Raw genomic sequence first — 19,933 nt, forward strand, 5'->3', positions numbered from 1 at the left:
GTTCATTAAAAATGCGGAATTGCGGGGATTCCGCACACCTAGGAGTGCATTGATCTGCTTACTTCCCGCACGGGGCTGTGCACACCATGCGGGAAGTAAGCAGATTATGTGCGGTTGGTACCCATGGTGGAGGAGAGGAGACTCTCCTCCACGGACTGGGCACCATATAATTGGTCAAAAATAAAAGAATTAAAATAAAAAATAGTCCTATACTCACCCTCGATGTCTTCCCGCCTCACCGCTGCATGCTGCCGCTTCGGTTCCTATAGCTGCTGTGCGGTGAAGGACCTGTGATGACGTCACTGTCTTGTGATTGGTCGTGAGCGGTCATGTGACCGCTCACGTGACCGCTCACATGACCGCGACGTCATGGAAGGTCCTGCGCGCACAGCAGCTATAGGAAGAGGAACGGACGCCGCTGAGGAGATGTCTGGGTGAGTATAACCATTTTTTTTATTATTTTTAAACATTCTATCTTTTACTATAGATGCTGCATAAGCTGCATCTATAGTAAAAAGTTGGTCACGCTTGTCAAACAGTATGTTTGACAAGTGTGACCAACCTGTCAGTCAGTTTTCCAAGCGATGCTACAGATCGCTTGGAAAACTTTAGCATTCTGCAAGCTAATTACGCTTGCAGAATGCTAAAAAAAACGCGAAAAAAACGGAAAAAAAACCGCAAAAAAAAAAAAAAAATGCGGATTTCTTGCAGAAAATTTCCGGTTTTCTTCAGGAAATTTCTGCAAGAAATCCGGACGTGTGCACATACCCTTAGAGCCACTATCCCTTATTTTCCTTATTAGTTTTTACTGGAATTTTTTATTTATTAATTTACTCTGTCGCCTCATTGGGGGACACAGGACCATGGGTGTTATGCTGCTGTCCACTAGGAGGCGACACTATGCATAATCTGAAATAGATTAGCTGTGGCTCCTCCTCTGCAGTATACACCCCTGGACGGCGTCGGCCTTCTCCAGTTTTTACTTAGTGTCGCATAGGAGGCACACCTAAGATTTTTTTACTCCGTTTTTTTCCGACGGATTACAGATGAAGAAAAGTGGGTCTCCTGTGAGACTCCCGGCATGGCTCCTTCCTCGGCCCCCTATTATGGGGTGCCCAGTTGAAGTAGAGATGGCTATTCCCCATGTTGCTCCTTCCCCAATTCCTTTTGGTTTCTGGGTTGGGGTCGAGGCGAGGATAAAGGCCCCTGAAGGTGACAACAGCACCCTCCCTAATCCCCCTCTGGGGGCATTAGGTTGAGACACCTCAGGTAGGGCCTGTACAGGCAGCACTCTACAGCTCCCAGCAATGGGCCAGCACACTGCGCCTGCATCCAGGGACCCCAGCCCAGCTGCGGGCTCCTGTTGGGGCCGGGGGGAGTGCAGGCAGGCATGGCACAGACAGACACAGGGCTCCCTGCGCCCCTGTCTCTGCGGCAGCACCAGCTCTATACTGCCTCAGGGGGACCCCTCACAGGGCCCCCCCTTCCGCTTACAGCCCCACTTCTATCCTGCCTTTAAATCCGGGGGGGTCCGGTTCAGAACCGACCCCATAAAGGGGGTGGATCGAGACAGAAAGGGCGTGTTTTTACACAGCTTTGCCGCCTTTTTCTCAGCTCTCCGCCCCCTTCTCCCCCTGCCTCTTCTCCTCGGCGGCCATTTCTACTGCAGCAAGGATTAACCCTGCATCTCCCAGTCACCAGGACCAGGCCTGCCAGTCTCCGGGGGGCACAAGACTGTGGATCCTCGGCGCTGGACCTAGGGGCATACTGGTGGGGTAAGATCACAGCTGGGTTGTTTTACTCGGCTGTGAATCCATATTACCTATAAGGCTCCCCTATAGGTTTCTCTACCCCTGTAAGGTCCGCTGCAGCCAGCCCTTCTGCACTCTGTGTACTATGCCGGGCTCAAGGTCCAAGAGAACCAGGCAGGACTGCTATTATGCATTCTGCACAGCCTGCTGGACCTCTCTCCCCAGTGGCAGCACGTAACGCGCTGCCAGGACTGCATCCAGGCTACTGCGTCAGAGCCCCAAGAAGCCCCTGCCAATGCCTCGGTGTCTAATGCCACGCCGGAATGGGCTACTCAGATATCGCAATCTATGACGCAGTCTATAGATAACCTAACCTCCACATTGCTTCAGGCTCTGCAGAGTCATGCCTCGGCTATGACCGCTACCCAGCAAAGGGAGAGCTTGACTCAGGAACAGAATGACCTGGCACATCCACGTCTAGGTCAGGACGCAAGCGGACCCATAGGTCAAGTCCATCTGCGTCATTCCATAGCACACGGTCATCCCCTTCTAGGGAGAGACACTGTAGTTCCAAGTCATCTAGACCGTCCCCTTCCAGGGGCAGACAATGCTGATCTCCGCAGTCCCCGACCAGAGAAGGCCTCCTCCCCAGCTCACCCAGCAGGGGACGCCTCAGTGATACACAGGATTCGGAAGGCATCTGCGACTCCTACTCAGACGGAAATGGAGGGGTCCCTGATCCCAATCCCCCCTAGCAATACAACACTAGTCGAGGACATAATCTCTTCCATCCATCGGGTGCTGGACATTTCTAATCTGCCACCAGAGGATTTCCTTTGAAGGACCTCTGAAGCCGCCTAAGGTTTTTCTCCAGAGTTTAAAGCGATCCATATAGAGCATCTCTCACAGCCTGAGAAAAAATTTGCTAATCGCAAATATCTGGAGGCAAGGTACCCTTTCCCATAGAAGGACACCAAGGAATGGACAGATCCACCTGAAGTGGACCCCCCAGTCTCTAGACTAGCAGCACAGACTCTCCTTTCACTGCCAGATAGCTCAACTCTCAGGGACGCAGCAGACTGGCAGTTAGAACGCATGGCTCGTTCAATTTTCAAGTCGGCAGGTTCCTCCCTGGCTCCCGCGTTCGCTTCAGTTTGGGCTGCCAAGGCCATACTGGCTTGGGCCAAAAATTTACAAGCTGGCCTCCAAGCATCTGCTCCTGAGCTGTCGGACCAAGCGGTTCAAATAGCAGTTGTAGCAGATTACATGCTTCATGCAGCTCTGGATTCAGCAAGGGGCGTAGCGGGGATAGCCTCAAACGCCATCACGATTCGGCGTATCCTCTGGCTGCGGAATGGAAAGCGGACGCAGCCTCAAAGAAGTCCCTCACGCACCTCCCGTATCCCAGTGGGTGACTTTTCGGTGAAAAGTTGGACACAATGATATCCAACGCCACCGGGGGGGAAGAGTACCTCTCTCCCTCAACTGAAACCTATACGCACTTACAAGAAGTGTAACAAAACCGATTCCGATCCTTTCGGAATTCCTCGGGCTGGTCCGTCTCGCGTCCAGCACAAAAATTGTAACCGTTCCCCACACAGGGACAACTCGTGGTCGACGCAAAGGTCGGACAAGACCTGGCAGTTAAAAGCAGGCCAGTCAAAGCCCAAAGGAGGTAAACCTCAGATTTTTTCCTCCTCATGACTCACGGACCCTGGAAGACATCCCACCCGTAGGTGGCCGACTTTGCTCTTCCAGCAAGTCTGGATAAGAGAGCTATGGGTCAAAAAGACCCAGAAAAACGACCCAAAGAAATCCAAATTGTAATATAAATATAAAAGTATAAACTTTATTATTGCACAATTATTATTGTAGAAACATCACAACTGGGAAACAGGTAAGGCAAAGTACCGCAGGGTGTGCACAGACACCACTAAAGAAGCATACACAGGACGCACGGAGCCGGGATCAAAACATACACCCATAAATATAAATAGTGGGCTAAAAAGCCCATACTGTTGTGCTAAAAAGTACTAACCCAAACAGTCACATAATCAGACCAAAAGCCCGAGTGCCAATAATATAGTGAATGAGGAATATTCCCCCTGAGGAAGGTTTAATCACCGAAACGTGCGTCGGGGAGGGCGCACGGACCCTGGATCCATTCTACCCGGCTGTCCCATTTGAGGTAATGTGCATACATTCACTATATTATTGGCACTCGGGCTTTTGGTCTGATTATGTGAATGTCCTGTGTATGCTTCTTTAGTGGTGTCTGTGCACACCCTGCGGTACTTTGCCTTACCTGTTTCCCAGTTGTGATGTTTCTACAATAATTGTGCAATAATAAAGTTTATACTTTTATATTTATATTACAATTTGGATTTCTTTGGGTCGTTTTTCTGGGTCTTTTTGACCCATAGCTCTCTTGTTCTATATGTCATAGCGACTAATCCTGATCTATTAGTCCTCTTTTCTTGCATTGTATCCTTGGCATAGGGCTTTTTTTCAGTTCACTGTATTTACAAGAATTATTTTTTGCTATGCTTTTTTTGTTATGTGTTTGATTATTCAGCAAGTCTGGATGCCTACTACAGAAGACAGGTGGGTCAAGGAACTAGTGTCTTCCGGAGACAAGATAGTGTTCAACCTCCAACCCACCGAACCGAGTCTTCCTCTCTGTTCCCCCAAAACCGCCAGCCAAGGCTCGTGCCTTCCACCAAGCGGTTCCCTCGCTTCTTCAAGCAGGAGTCATAGTACCGGTTCCCACGGCCGGGCGCTTCCGAGGGTTCTACTCCAATCTATTCGTAGTCCCCAAGAAAGGAGGCAGCGTACGACCCATACTGGACCTAAAACAACCCAACAAATATGTACGGGTTCGTCACTTCCGCTGGAGTCCCCTTCGGTCCATCATTGCGTCCATGGAGAAGGGAGAATATTTCGCCTTCATAGAAATACAAGACGCATACCTGCATATACCGATTGCACCTGCTCGTCAGAGTTTTCTCAGGATCGCAATCGACCAGGACCACTACCAGTTCGTGGCTCTTCCGTTCGGATTCGCCACGGCTCCCAGAGCATTTACCAAGGTCATGGCAGCCACCATGGACGTCCTGCACTCCAGAGGCATAGTAGTCGTTCCATACCTGGACGATCTACTCATCAAGGCTCCTACTTTCAAGGACTGCGAGCTCAGCGTCTCAATCACAATCGACACTGAGTCGCATGGGCTGGTTAGTCAACCTACAAAGGTCATCACCAACCCTGAGTGTCTCTGACCTTCCTGGAAATGCTATACAACACCTCCAGGGGCCTAGTGCTCTTTCCCAGGCACAAGGCACTGGCTCTCCGCCTAGGAGTTTGCATCCTCCTCCGCAAACCCCCTCGATCTCTCCGGTTTGCCATGAGTCCTCGGCAGGATGGGGGCAGCAATAGAAGCGGTCCCAATTTGGCCCAGTTTCACTCAGGCCTCTCCAACTAGCCATTCTCATGTCCTGGGACAGGAATCCCTATCTCTCTCGTCAGGGAGTTCCGGCTAACGTCGTCAACCAAGAGGTGGCTCAAGCACTGGTGGCTCAAGCCAACCTCGCTAGCAAAGGGGAAATCCTTTCTCACAGGTCAGTGGAAGGTTCTGACCACCGATGCGAGCCTGACGGGTTGGGGTGCAGTGCACCCACACCACAGGGCAAGTGGTCCCCAGTGGAAGCGACCATGCCCATCAACATTCTGGAAATTCGTGCCATCCTCCTGGCATTGAGGGCCTTCCATCACTTACTGGCAGCCTCTCACATCAGAATACAATCGGACAATGCCACCACTGTGGCATATGTGAATCACCAAGGGGGGACCTGCAGCACACAGGCGATGCGAGGAGTGTCACACATCCTCCACTGGGTGGAGGACACAGGCTCGGTTCTCTCGGCGGTCCACATTCCGGGTGTGGACAACTGGGAAGCAGACTTCCTCAGACGACAAGGAATAGATTCGGGAGAGTGGTCTCTCCATCCCGAAATTTTTCGTCAGATCTGCTATCGCTGGGGGACCCCAGATGTGGACCTAATGGCATCCCACTTCAATGCCAAGGTCTCCAACTTCATGGCCAGAACACACGATCCGCGGTTGCTCGGAGCAGACGCTCTGGTTCAGGACTGGACCCAGTTCCAGCCTCTGTACATTTTTCCACCTCTCCCCCTGTTATCCAGAGTGGTGAGGAAGATCAAGCAAGATGGAGTTCCAACCATCTTAATCGCATCGGTCTGGCCCAGACGTACATGGTACGCCGACGTCGTACAACTTTCAGCAGACGCCCCCTGGCGCCTCCCCGACCGCCCGGATCTTCTATCACTAGGCCCGTTCTACCACCAGAACTCAGGGGCTCTCAATTTGACGGCATGGCCCTTGAAACCTGGGTTCTAACCGAGGCAGGGCTCTCGACGGACGTCATTAGGACCATGATCAGGGCACGGAAGCCAGCCTCTGCCAAGATCTATGACCGTACCTGGAAAGTTCTCTTTACCTGGTGCGAATCTCGCGGCCAGACCCCATTCCCTTTTTCCCTCCCCGAACTACCTTGTTTTTTCTCCAATCGGGTCTGGAGGCCAGGCTGTCCCTGGGCTCGCCTAAGAGCCAGGTGTCAGCCCTCTCAGTGCCTTTTTTCAAAGGCGCATTGCTACCAAGCTGCGAGTAAGGACTTTTCTTCAGGGGGTTTCCCGATTGGTTCCCCCCTACAGACGACCACTAGAAACGTGGGACCTCAACCTGGTCCTGACAGCATTGCAGGAACCACCCTTCGAACCCCTTAAGGAGGTCCCGCTCTGCCTTCTCTCCCAGAAGGTGCTTTTTTCCTGGTGGCAATCACCTCGCTACGCAGGGTGTCTGAACTGACAGCACTCTCCTGCAGACGGCCTTTCCTGGCTTTTCACCAGGACAAGGTAGTTCTCCATACGGTCCCATCCTTCCTTCCGAAGTTTGTGTCCAACTTCCACCTCAATGAGGAAGTTTCTCTGCATTCCCCTTGTCCGGTCCCGGTTCATAGAGTGGAGAAGGCTCTGCATGCGCTTGGCCTTGTCAGGGCATTGCGTATATATGTGTCTAGGACTGCGTCCTTCCGGAGGTCTGATCCCTTTTCCTTCTTCCGGAAGGCGGCCGCAAGGGTCTCCCAGCTTCCAAAGCTACCCTTGCCAGGAAGATCACATCCACCATACAAGAGGCCTACTGCCTTAAGAATTCTCCCCTTCCAGCCGGTATTACGGCACACTCTACACGGGCGGTAGGGGCCTCCTGGGCCATTCGGCTCCAGGCTTCGGCACAACAAGTGTGTAAGGCGGCCACTTGGACTAGCCCACACTCGTTTACTAAACACTACAGGGTTCATACCCAGTCCTCAGCGGAAGCGAGCCTGGGTAGATGTGTTCTGCAGGCGGCAGTGCCCCAAGTATAGGGGCCTGTCTGCACAATATTCGTCCATTGCTTCCCACCCAGGGACTGCTTTGGGACGTCCCATGGTCCTGTGTCCCCCAATGAGGCGACAGAGTAAAGGAGATTTTTGTGTACTCACCGTAAAATCTTTCTCTTAGCCTCTAATTGGGGGACACAGCTCCCACCCTGTTGCCCTTTTCGGGCCGTTGTTACTGTCGAGTTCTCATATTGTTTTCTTGAGCTCGTACATAGTTGCCTTCTTATAGGCATAATTATGTTATTCATGTTCCGTTCCGTTCCTCCTACTGCTTTTGAACAAAACTGGAGAGGGCTGACGCCGTCCAGGGGTGTATACTGCAGAGGAGGAGCCACAGTTAATCTTTTTCAGATTATGCATAGTGTCACCTCCTAGTGGACAGCAGCATAACACCCATGGTCCTGTGTCCCCCAATTAGAGGCTAAGAGAAAGAGATTTTACGGTGAGTACACAAAAATCTCCTTTTTTCTTGATCTCGTTTGTTTAAAAACGTTTTTTCAATCAGAAAAAAGTTAGCAATCAGGGGAAAGCTACTTGTCTGCACAGTAACTACACTGTATATAAGGTCATAGCATGCTTCAGTGATAAGGGGTTAAAAAGGAAATTACAGTTTTTAGACACTTTAGTTTTCAGAATTTAGGATGTTTTTCTGGCATTGTTTCCACAAAAACAGCCTTGTAACTAATTGAATTCTCCTTTACCCCCTTTTGTCACCTTCAGGATTGTCTCTGAACGGCTGTATGCAATTTTTTCCGATGTCACTCATGACAAAGTAAGTGATAAAACCTTTGCGTTTTTCTTATGACAGATTTTCCAAATACAATTCATCAAAAAGGATTTTCAGTTATAAAAAAATACAAAAATTAGGACAAAGATAAAAAATTACGTATAAAAAAATAAATAAAAGAAGCGATCAGCGCCATTTTTACCTCTTGCTACTTTGCTCCACACAGCTTTTCACCCTTTACCTGCTTCCTTTTCTTGCTTGTAGCATAAGTCGCTGGTTTATCCATGGGCACGTCTATTGTAAATGATGTAATTTAATTTGATTTTATTGTATGTGCTTTTTTTCTCCCTCAAAAAAAAGATTTCTAGAGATGAATCTGTGAACAAGGTTAGACTTGACACCGAGGAAGTGCTGAAAGGTATTATAAAATTATTCCCATAAAGTTATTAAAAAAGATTACTCACAATGGTGTCAGTACAGTTTTCCATGATACTCCAATGAATGCTCATGCTCGTAGCTATATATCATCATTGAACTTTATTGGCACAGATAATGAGACTGGTGTGGTGTGACTGGAAGGCATGATCAGGTCATGTAAGTTTTAAGGGGTTGTCCGGTAAAAACCATAATCGCCTATACAAAGGATAGGTGATAAGTTATTAATCAGTGGGGTCCGACCACTGAGACCTTCGCCGATCGGCAGATCAGGGAACTTTTATTCTCAATAGAAAGGAATGTGCATGCTCCACCACTGCTCCATTCATTCTCCATCAGCTTTTTCCATAGACGATTAATAGTGTATTGGTCGGTCATCTAACTTACTGCTCCATTTTGTAACTGGGATTTAAAATTCCCCTGTTTGCTGATTGGTGAAAACCAACCTTTTTAAAAATTGGAATTGTAATAAATTGTTTCTTTGTACTTACATGTCACATATTTCATCCAGAAGATTTCACTTTGACCTGACCGTTTGTTTGAAAGACGCACATTGGAACCAGTTTTCATATTTGATTTATGCTGCACTGACCTTTTTGTATTGGGGCAGCAATATTTAGTTTAGAAACATGAATGACATGATATGTACTTATTGTAATGATATATCGGGTTTAGGCAAAAAAATGGGGAGGCTGTGACTTCATCTTGGTCTCTCTGCTGAGACCCTGACTTCATCTTGGTCTCTCTGCTGAGGCCCAGGCGCCATCTTGGTCTCTCTGCTGAGGCCCAGGCGCCATCTTGGTCTCTCTGCTGAGGCCCAGGCGCCATCTTGGTCTCTCTGCTGAGGCACAGGCACCATCTTTGTCTCTCTGCTGAGGCCCAGGCGTCATCTTGGTCTCTGCTAAGGCCCAGGCGCCATCTTGGTCTCTGCTAAGGCCCAGGTGTCATCTTGGTCTCTCTGCTGAGGCCCAGGCGCCATCTTGGTCTCTCTGCTGAGGCACAGGCACCATCTTGGTCTCTCTGCTGAGGCACAGGCGCCATCTTGGTCTCTCTGCTGAGGCACAGGCGCCATGTTTTATCCAGTTCCCGATGTCCTCCACTTCCTGATCATGTCTCTGATAAACCATTGGATATCTCAAAAACTGAGGCCAACTCCTAATTGCTTTTGTGACTTTTTTGTAGAGTAATAATCTTTCTATAGTGACTTTAGTTTTTGTGCCTTATTCTTTATTTAACCTCTTGGCCTAAAATAATAAGCATGTACATCCATGTGGAGAAGGCTCAGGAGAATTTAACGACTGGCAAATGATGAATCTGGGTCCTTGTTTAATTTTGATGCTACAAATTCTATTTATGATATTTTTATTTATTTACATTTATAATAGAATATTATACAATATTATTTGTGCACTTTTTGCTTTACAATATGCAACCCTGTCAACTTTTCTCTCCTAGAAAAGTTCCCAAATGCAGATCCGTTTGATATAATGGAGTCTTTCAGTATCGTATCTAAAGGCATTTTTAGGAACATCATACTAAATGAATACAGAAGGTATTGTCTCTTCTATCATCTGTACTTTAAAGACAAAATTATCATGGATGTTCCAGATTAGTAAAACATTGCTGCTTTCCTTCAGAAATGGTGTCACACCGGACCATGGGTCGAGCACCGTATTTCAATGCAGCTCAATTCACTTTAATGAGCTCAGTTGCAATACCAGACACAACCCATGGTCAGGGGTGGCACAATTTCCTTGAACAATACGCCATGTTCCTAGTGCATATTTTCAAACATTGTAATCTTTTCTCCATTTGTTAAGATGTGATGGCAGAGACTTAACATCTCTCCGAAATATCAGCTGTGATGTTGATCTTTACAAACCTCTCCATGGCTCGGCTTTATTCCAGCGGGGGCAAACACAGGTCGGTACGCCAAACCTCAGTATTGCGCTATAGATTGTGCTATCCTGTTTGCTATCATATTAGTTTAAAATATTTTGCTTAGAATATAAAGATTTCCAGTTATTAAAGGGAATCTATCAGCAGGATCTCACACCCCAAACTATCTATATGCACATGTAGGTTTTACAAAAAACAGTCCAACAATGTCTTTACCTGAACAATTCCTTCCTTCGTTACTGAGAAATCGGTGTTTGAATCTATATGCAAATGAGGCTGAAAGTCTATGGTAGATCTGAAGCCTCTGTCACTACAGCTCTATAACAGGTCCAATGCTGCCTCCTCCTGCTTAACTGGCAACGCATTTGTCACACAGCATATAGGCTGTCAGTCAAGCTGGAAGAGGTGACGCTGGGAGGACAATAGAGCTGGAGTGACAGAGGCTTCAGATCTACCATAGCTCTTCAACCTCATTTGCATATAAATTCAAACGCTGATTTCTCAGTAATGGAGAAATGGACTGACCTTGTAATGGTATTGCTGGACTTGTCTTGAAAAAGATCACATGCTGTAAAGTTTTGGGAGTTAAAAACCTACTGACAGATTCACTTTAGAAAAAAAAAACTTCCTCTATTGCCGTTCTCTCTATTATTAGAGGTAAAATCTGAAGACTCCTAGAAAACAGTGACATAAGCATGAATCATCCAAAACTACCGATGGCCACTGTGATCATGTGACTTCAGTATGGGCAAGCCCTCCTTGATCAAAATGTTTGGCCCCTATAAAATAACGCCTATACTCGCCTCCCATGCCGGCGCCGTTCCCATGGTGTCGGCGCTCGCTCTACTGTGGATCCCGTGCGATTGTTGTGTCGTCGGCGCCCAATAAGCGCTGGAGTTACTGTCCCCACCTCCGGCAAATTGGACATGAAGAGGAAGTCCGGGCTGCAGCTGATCTTGGACTTCCTTTTTCTGCTCAATTCGACAGGAGGCTTAGATAGTGACACTAGCGCAGATTGGGCGCCGGCTTCACATGTCCTAAGAACCAAACGAGGGCCCCGGGTGACTGAGTGCCGACACCGCGGGAACGATGCCAGCACGGGAGGGGAGTATAAGCTTTATTATTTTATGGGGGCCAAGTGAGGGGTATGAGAAAAAATTGTCCCAAGTAGTGGACTACTTCTTTAAACCCCTTAAGGACCGAGTCACATTGTAAGTTAATTACTGAGCCTCATTTCTTAAAATCTGGCATGCGTCACTGAGGTACTAATTCTGGAACGCTTCAACTTACCCAATGATTCTGAGAAGGTTTTTTTGTGACACATTGTACTTCGTGTTAAGTGGTACATTTTGGCCAATATTATTTTTGATTCTGAAAACTTCGCAAAAAAATTTAAAATTTCAAAATGTGGAAACTTTTTTAATTTTCATTCCTTTAAATCAGATAGTTATACCATGCAAAATAATAAAAAAAAAACATTTGCCACATGTCTACTTTACATCAGCATTTTTGAAAAAAAAAAAATTATATATATATATATATATATATATATATATATATATATATATATATATATATATATATATATAATAATTTTTTTTTTTTTTTTCCTTGGGGGGGGGGGGGTTGGGAAGTTAGAAGGGTTAAAATTTTATCAGCAATTTTCTATTTTTCTAACAAAATATTACAAAACGTATTTTTTAGGGACCACATGCCATTTGAAGTGAAATTGAGTGGCTTATTTGACAGAAAGGTATATGATCCCTTGAGGTGCATCACATACTGTGGGAATCCCCAAGATTTCTGTTAAGGCTACTTTCACACTTCCGTCTTTTTGAAGACGTTGCAATGCGTCTTTCAAAAAATGCATCCTGCAAAGTTGCCCGCAGGATGCATTTTTTGCACATAGACTTGTATTACCGACGCATCGTGACGTATGGACACACGATCCATATGTCGTGCACTGGATGCGTCGGTAATTGACGGACCGTCGTCACAAAAAAAACATTCAATGTAACGTTTTTTTGTGCGACAAGTCCGCCATTTTCGACCGTGCATGCGCGGCCGAAACTCCGCCCCCTCCTCCCCGGACTGCAGAATGGGCAGCAGATGTGTCCATCCGCTGCCCATGTCATGCAGAGAATTCGCAACGTCCGTCGGTACATCAGCCCCATGCATTGCGACAGCCCGTACCGATGGAAATGTGAAAGAGGCCTAATATATAACGAACCTGAGTGGGTACTTGTTTTTGTGTGCCCTGATCTGATGTTTTTAATGGTACAATTTTGAGGTATATGCTATGTTTTAATTGCTTTTTATTGCATCCCTGTGCGCTGTTGCTGCAGCCCCCCCCCCCCCCCAAAATATATTAAAAAAAAAACATTTTTTTTTTTTTTTTTACTTTTTATTGTATTTGTTATTGTTAGTCCCCTTTGGGGACTTGAACTTGAACCTGATCGCTTGTGCTAAATACGACAATACCACAGTACTGTTGTATATAGGAAAAGTCACAGTCTCCTATGAATGCCCATGGGCTGACATTTAGGATAGTACTGTCATGACAGGCATGGGGGACTTCAGCAGACCCCTGGCTGTCATGGCAATCCATCTGCACACCACAATCACATCAAGGGAGTGCAGACGGGCAGTTAAACATTGTGCCTCCATGAGCAGCTGCTACAGGTAGATGATGGCTGGGAAACTCAGCCATCATCTGTCAGCAAGGTTGGGCAAAGCTCATTTGCTGAGCCCCCATCAAAGTCAGGTAGCTGGCATATGAAGTAACGGTATGTCACATGTCAGTAGGGGGTTAAAGCCACATTCAAACAGAAGTGATTTTTCTAGTATGGATTTTCATCAGTGTTTTTGATTTTACGATTTTCATTTGTTACTGCTCAGTGTGTCAATTTTAGCCATCAGTGGTTTATCACAGATTTTCTTATGGTAAGCCAAAAAAAAGGAAAGCTTTTCTTATCCATTATAATGTTAAAAAATTAGATGGCATCTGTTTGCTGTCCCCGATTAAAGGGAACCTGTCAGCAGGATTGTGCACAGTAACCTACAGACAGTGTCAGGTCGGCGCCGTTATACTGATAACAATAACACCTTGGTTGATGAAATCCATAAAGATTAATAAAGATTAAACAACAACCACAAGATGGATTTCATCACCCAGGTATCATTGTAATCAGTATAACGGCGCCGATCTGACACTGTGTGTAGGTTACTGTGCACAATCCTGCTGACAGGTTCCCTTTAACAGACCCATATACCTGTCAAAATTTTGCTCAATAACTCAAAAAATGGACATGTTAACAGCCCTATAGACAGTAATGTGAAGAACATGTCTGAATGAGGCCTAAGCATCATACCAAGAGTCCCTTTTCCAGAGGACCTGTAACTTGTTGTAACTACAATCCTCCGCACTGAAGTTGTAAAACCAAGAAGGTAAAGTCAGAGAGTGATGGAAATCACAGGATGGATGACATGGTAATGATACGCAAATGATGGAAAAAAAAAAAAAAGTGGAAACAGAATGCTGAAAAAATCGAGATGTTTTGAAAATTGAGAATGACCACCATGCACAAACTTGCACTCCTTGGCTGCTAAAAATTAGGTTATTAATGGTTGTCTGTGGAATGTTCTTCTGTTCTTCCACACTGAATGTACTTGGGCACAGAAGTCATCAGGATCCACTGCTGGCAGCTGCCTTTGTAATTACCGACCAATGATGTCCCAGATGTGCGACAAGTCCGGAGACGCTGAGGGCCGTTGTAGCCCGCTTACGCCACGTAGGCTGCTCACCGTAACACCAACAACATGTGGCCTAGCATTGTCATGTAGAAAAATTGGTTCCTTAGCCATTTCTGCAAAGTGTTCGTAATGCCTAGTTCCACAACCAAATCAATGTAATGCTGAGCTATTAATGTACCTGGAATGAAGACTAGAAGGGACAGGCACCTCTACATTATGCCACCCATGCCATAATCCTGGGGATAGGAGTGAAGTTCCCTCATGAAGGCCTCTTGGCGTTGCCCATGTTGTCTCTAGACCAATCTCCAGCTATCATTGAGTCCAAGATAAAAACGGAACTAATTGCAGAAGAGGACATTCCTCCATTCCAGGCCCCATTCTCTACCAGTATTGTGTGGTTTTGGAAAAATTGGCAAACCACTGGTTCCACAACCAAAGTGTCCCAGGAGATGTTCTTCAACATGACCAGTCCAGGGAGCATGGTGCTCGTGCTATTATGAGCAGCCTGGGTGGCCTGAACATGTTTCCATGATCTGCTGTGTCTCTGGACTTTTCTCACATCGTGCACATTCCTCAGACAACCATTAATAACCTCACTGATAAAAGCTCAAGGCATTTAAGTGCATGGATTTCTTCATGCAGGGATTATACTCTATACTGAAAAAAGCTAAAGGTTTGGAAAACGTTCCATTTTTTTATAATTTGCGTATAATTAACATGTGATTTCCATCATTCCTCAACTCTTCCTTCCTGTAATCCGTCTGTTTCGGCTGCCATAGACTGATCACACTGGATAAAAGTTAGCCAGAAAGGCGATACCTAGTGGCTGAAACTTTGGAATGATTTTTCAGGCTCAATATTAGTTTTGGAAAATAAATGACTCTGCTAGTTATTGCAGTTTTTGTTACTAGTTTATCGTTGCTATGTAACGTCATTTCTCACTTGCTGAAAATTCCTTGTAGATGGTGTTAAAATGATTCCACATCAACATGTTTCTTTTGTTGTAAATGTTTGTAACCATAAACTGCATTTCCTTTCTTTTAATTAGGTTTTATCTACTGTTACTTTTGACTCCATTGAGTCCAGTCTGAAAGCCGATCACATTTCTACAGCATTAAGGTATGTTCTAGCTTTGCTACTAAGAAGGTACATAGGATTAGAGAAAGATGGCGGCTTCCTTCTGAAATCGGCATCAACAGGTTGTGTCTGGTATTTCAGCTTGCCCCTACAATGGGGGAGAGCTGCAGTAGCAGACACAACCGTGGGCAGGTGGGGTGCTCTTTTTAGAATGAAGGAGCCATGTTTTTGTAATACTAAGCCATCCCTTTTAAAGGGAATTTGTCACCTCTGGAAACGCAATTTAATTGCAGTCATAGTGGTCACGTGGTGGTAAATTGTATTTTACCCTTCGCCACGACAGCACCCCACATGAGAGAGAGGGATCCGCCCATAGGAACAGGAAACCTACAGAATAAAAGGAGGCGGTCCCCTCTCCTCCTCAGTTTAGGTTTCCTGTTTCTATGGGAACCCCGAAGTACCTGCAGTCCAAAAAGGATTCCTGGGCCATGCACCCGCCTGCGTCAGTCTCTGGTGGAACGGCAGGGGCTGCGGTGCCAGAAGCAGCGGCGGGGGAGCCACTGTTTGCAGCCTCCCCCCTCGTCTGATCGTCTCCATGGTCCGGGTTCGGTACCGCTGGGCCGCCCGGATCCATGAGGACGCGCGCGCTCAGCGGCCGGCTTCTTATCCAGCAGCCGCCGCATGGTAAGGAGGAGCGGCGCGTCTAACCCGGAAGTCGCTGGAGCACTTCCGGGTTGGGTCCGGGGAGGCAGGAGATTCGGCGCCAGATTTAAAAGTGCAGCACTAGCGTCGGCCGGTGTGTGTAAGTATGGCTTCACCGGCCGATGTAGCGCACTTGTCTGCAACAGAGCAGTCTCCCAGTAAGGAGACAAGCGCCAGGAGCAGCACCAAAAGTGGAGATCGATCCCAGGAAAAGCGATCTGCCACCAGACAGAAAGGTCTTTCAGCCAAGAATCCGCCTCCAGAACCGGTACCTGTCAGCTTCACTGGGTGAGTTTTAAAAGAATCTCTTCCCATATGCTGATATATGTTCCTCCTATATCCCCTTCCTCTAGACTAAGAAAAGGACACATAAAACCAAACACAAAGAATGTGCCTTATGCTTGCAACCCCTCCCGGACTCATATACTAAGAGGTTATGTGCAGAGTGCATCGTACTGACCTTACGGCAAGAAAACGTAATGACCCCGTCTGACGTTAGAGCCATAATTCGTGAAGAGATGCAAGGTCTGGCCCATACAAGTAGCACCAGTACCCGCCAGCCCAGCAGGTCCCGATCTCCAGTAAGCTCGGAGTCAGAGGTAGTGCAAAAATCCTCTGATGAAGAGGAGTCCCAGCAAAGTTCATCAGAATATGAAGGAGGGCTTTGTCTACCAAATAGTAGCGTAGACAGTTTAATTAAAGCCGTCAGGAGCACGATGGGGTGCCCAGATGAGAAGGGAAAGAAGTCAGCGCAGGACATCATGTTCGCGGGATTAGGACAAAGAAAACGAAGGTCCTTCCCCACCATACCCACAATTAAGGAGCTGGTTAAGAAAGAGTGGGAAAAACAACATACAAGAGGATTCTTGCCATCCTCTGCTAAAAGACGCTACCCCTTCAGTGACGAAGAACTTAGTTCCTGGCAAAAAATTCCAAAAGTTGATGCGGCAGTGGCTTCAACTTCTAAACAGTCGGTCTTGCCTGTGGAGGACTCAGGGACTCTAACGGATCCGTTAGACCGAAAGGCAGAAGCCTTACTTAAGAGGTCATGGGAGGCAAATACGGGGGCATTCAGGCCAGCCATTGCTAGCACCTGCACTGCAAGGTCACTGCTAGTATGGACAGAGCAGCTGGAGGAACAAATTAGAGGGGGAGCTTCGAGGAATACAATTCTGTCGAAAATCCCTCTAATGAAAGACGCAGTAGCATTTCTAGCAGATGCGTCGGTAGATTCACTACGCCTAACAGCCAGGTCAGCCGGCCTAGTAAACACAGCACGGCGAGCACTCTGGTTGAAGAATTGGAAAGGGGACACACAGGCCAAAGCAAAACTTTGCGCGATCCCCTGCCAGGGTGAGTTCCTTTTTGGGAAAGCTCTGGACGAGCTCTTAAATAAAGCAGGAGAGCGGAAGAAAGGCTTCCCTAACCAGTACCTTCCCTCTTACAGGAGAGCTTTCAGGAGACGCCCCTTCACCAGGAATAAACCTACTGAGCAAAGGGAGCGCTGGGAGGCAAAGGATCCAAAACAAAAAGGTGCTCTGTTTTCCGGATCCTATAACCAAAAACGCAACAAGTACCGTTAATTATGAAGTGGGCGGTAGATTGAAGTATTTCTCTTCTAAATGGAAATTAATAACATCTAGTCCTTGGATTCTGGACATTATTGGGAATGGATTAAAGTTAGAATTTGATAGAATCCCTTGGGATTCTTTTATTGTAACATCTCCGAGAGGTCAACAACAACAAGAAGCTCTGGAATCAGAGATCCTATCGCTTCTATCTAAAAAAGTATTGATAGAAGTTCCCCGGGATCAAGAAGGGAGGGGGTTCTATTCCCCTTTATTCTTGATCAATAAACCGGATGGTTCATTCAGAACCATCATAAACCTCAAAAAACTAAATTCCTTTTTACGTAACCACACTTTCAAAATGGAATCCATTAGTTCTACCATCAAGCTTTTGTTCCCTAGGTGTGTCATGGCCGGGATAGACCTAAAAGATGCATACTATCATCTTCCAATACATGCCGAACACCAGCAGTATCTAAGAGTAGCGGTCATCCTGGAGGGACAGGTTCGTCACTTCCAATATGTGGCAATGCCATTTGGGCTTTCTATGGCCCCCCGCATTTTTACAAAAGTGATGTTAGAGGTAATGGCTCATCTACGCCAACGGGACACTTTAATAATACCCTACCTGGATGACTTTCTAGTAGTAGGGAATTCTGTAGCTCAATGTAAATTGCGGTTATCTAACACAATCTCATCCCTGCAGGAGTTGGGTTGGATTATCAACTTCGAAAAGTCCAGGCTGAATCCAGACACTACTCAAATGTTTCTAGGGATCCAGCTAGACTCAGTAAGTCAAAAAAGCTTCCTCCCGCATTCAAAGAAAAGGACTATACAGTCAAAGGTGTCAGAAGCGATAAAGAACCCCTACATGACACTAAGGAAGGCTATGTCCTTACTGGGATCATTGTCCTCATGTATCCCGGCTGTACCATGGGCTCAATTTCATACCCGCCAATTACAGTTCGAAGTACTGTCAGCCCAGGGACGGGTAGGACACCTAGAGAGTAAACTAACTCTCTCTAGAGATGTCATAGAATCTCTATCCTGGTGGCTAGATATGGGACACCTTTCAGGGGGTGTACCATGGATAATAGATCCATCCAGAATAATTACTACAGACGCCAGCCCTACGGGATGGGGTGCACATATGGAGGATGATATAGTCCAGGATACCTGGAATCAGTCAGAATCATCATGTTCATCAAATTGGAAAGAGTTAACAGCAGTAGGGAAAGCCTTAAATTATTTTCTTCCACAGATCCAAGGAGCAGATGTAAGAGTTTTCTCAGACAACTCCACCACAGTGGCCTATGTAAACCGCCAGGGCGGTACACGGTCAGGAAGTCTGATGACCATCGCAGGAGAGATCTTCCAGTTCGCAGAGGCTCATCTTGCGTCCCTAACAGCCCTACACATCAGAGGCATAGAGAATACCAAAGCGGACTACCTCAGCCGAAACAGGCTGCGCCAGGGAGAATGGTCCTTAAACAGAGCCGTGTTCAGACTAATAACAAAAGCATGGGGAGTGCCTCAGATAGATCTATTTGCCACAAGAGGCAACAGACAGGTAGAAAGATTCGCTTCCCTGAACTCCATGGATCACCCAGACATGCTGGACTCTCTACACCATCCTTGGAACTTCAAACTGGCGTACGCCTTTCCTCCAATGTCTCTGATTCCGCTAGTGATCAGGAAGATCAGGAGGGAGCAAGCAAGGGTAATCCTCATTGCACCCTTCTGGCCAAAAAGACCGTGGTTCTCCTGCCTCCAGAGCATGTGTCTATCCGATCCATGGATTCTTCCATTGGACAAGGAACTACTGTTCCAGGGGCCGTTTTTCCACCCGCAAGTGAAAGGGCTTCACTTGACGGCGTGGAACTTGAGCGGCAATTATTAACTTCAAGGGGTTTCTCAGAACAACTAGTAAACACCCTGCTACTAAGTAGGAAAAGATCTACCACCCTGATATATAGCAGGGTATGGAAAAAATTCTTAGACTTTCATACAGTACCATTCACTAAACAGGTTCCGATAACACCTATTCTAGAGTTCCTACAAAAAGGTAGAGAATTAGGACTATCAGTGAACACCTTAAGAGTCCAGATATCAGCGTTAGGAGCCTTATATGGATATAATATAGCCGCTGATAGATGGGTCTCCAGATTCATTAAGTCTTGTGAACGGAGTAACCCAGTACATATTCCCCGTCTACCTCCGTGGGATTTAAATCTAGTGCTAGAAGCCTTAACCAGCTCCCCATTTGAGCCTCTAGATTCTATACCTCTAAATGTCCTCACATATAAGGTAGCCCTGACCTCAGCCAGACGTGTTAGTGACATCCAGGCCCTATCAGTAGACCCACCATTCTTACTGATATTCCATGACCGAATAGTCCTAAAACCAGACCCCTCATACCTCCCTAAGGTAGCATCCACCTACCACAGGTCACAGGAAATATTTCTCCCTTCCTTTTTTGATTCTCCTGTAACCCCTGAACAACAGAAGTTCCACACCTTAGATGTCAGAAGAGCCATCCTGACTTATATAGAAAGGTGTCAAACAT

The 19,933-nt window shown here is 46.6% G+C and overlaps 1 protein-coding gene across 3 annotated transcripts in view; it reads left to right on the forward strand.

Moving 5' to 3' along the window:
• The window catches only part of PNPT1 (polyribonucleotide nucleotidyltransferase 1), a 98,888-nt gene that overhangs the window by 32,052 nt on the left and 46,903 nt on the right, over positions 1-19,933 (forward strand). For all 3 annotated transcript variants that reach the window (XM_077282767.1, XM_077282768.1, XM_077282769.1), the window contains exons 10-14: positions 7,927-7,978; positions 8,294-8,351; positions 9,824-9,920; positions 10,189-10,291; positions 15,069-15,139. In XM_077282767.1, the coding sequence (XP_077138882.1) occupies positions 7,927-7,978; positions 8,294-8,351; positions 9,824-9,920; positions 10,189-10,291; positions 15,069-15,139 (381 nt within the window). The remainder of the gene's footprint in view (positions 1-7,926; positions 7,979-8,293; positions 8,352-9,823; positions 9,921-10,188; positions 10,292-15,068; positions 15,140-19,933) is intronic.

This window comes from Ranitomeya variabilis, chromosome 2 (genome assembly GCF_051348905.1).
Source record: "Ranitomeya variabilis isolate aRanVar5 chromosome 2, aRanVar5.hap1, whole genome shotgun sequence".
Taxonomy (NCBI): domain Eukaryota; kingdom Metazoa; phylum Chordata; class Amphibia; order Anura; family Dendrobatidae; genus Ranitomeya; species Ranitomeya variabilis.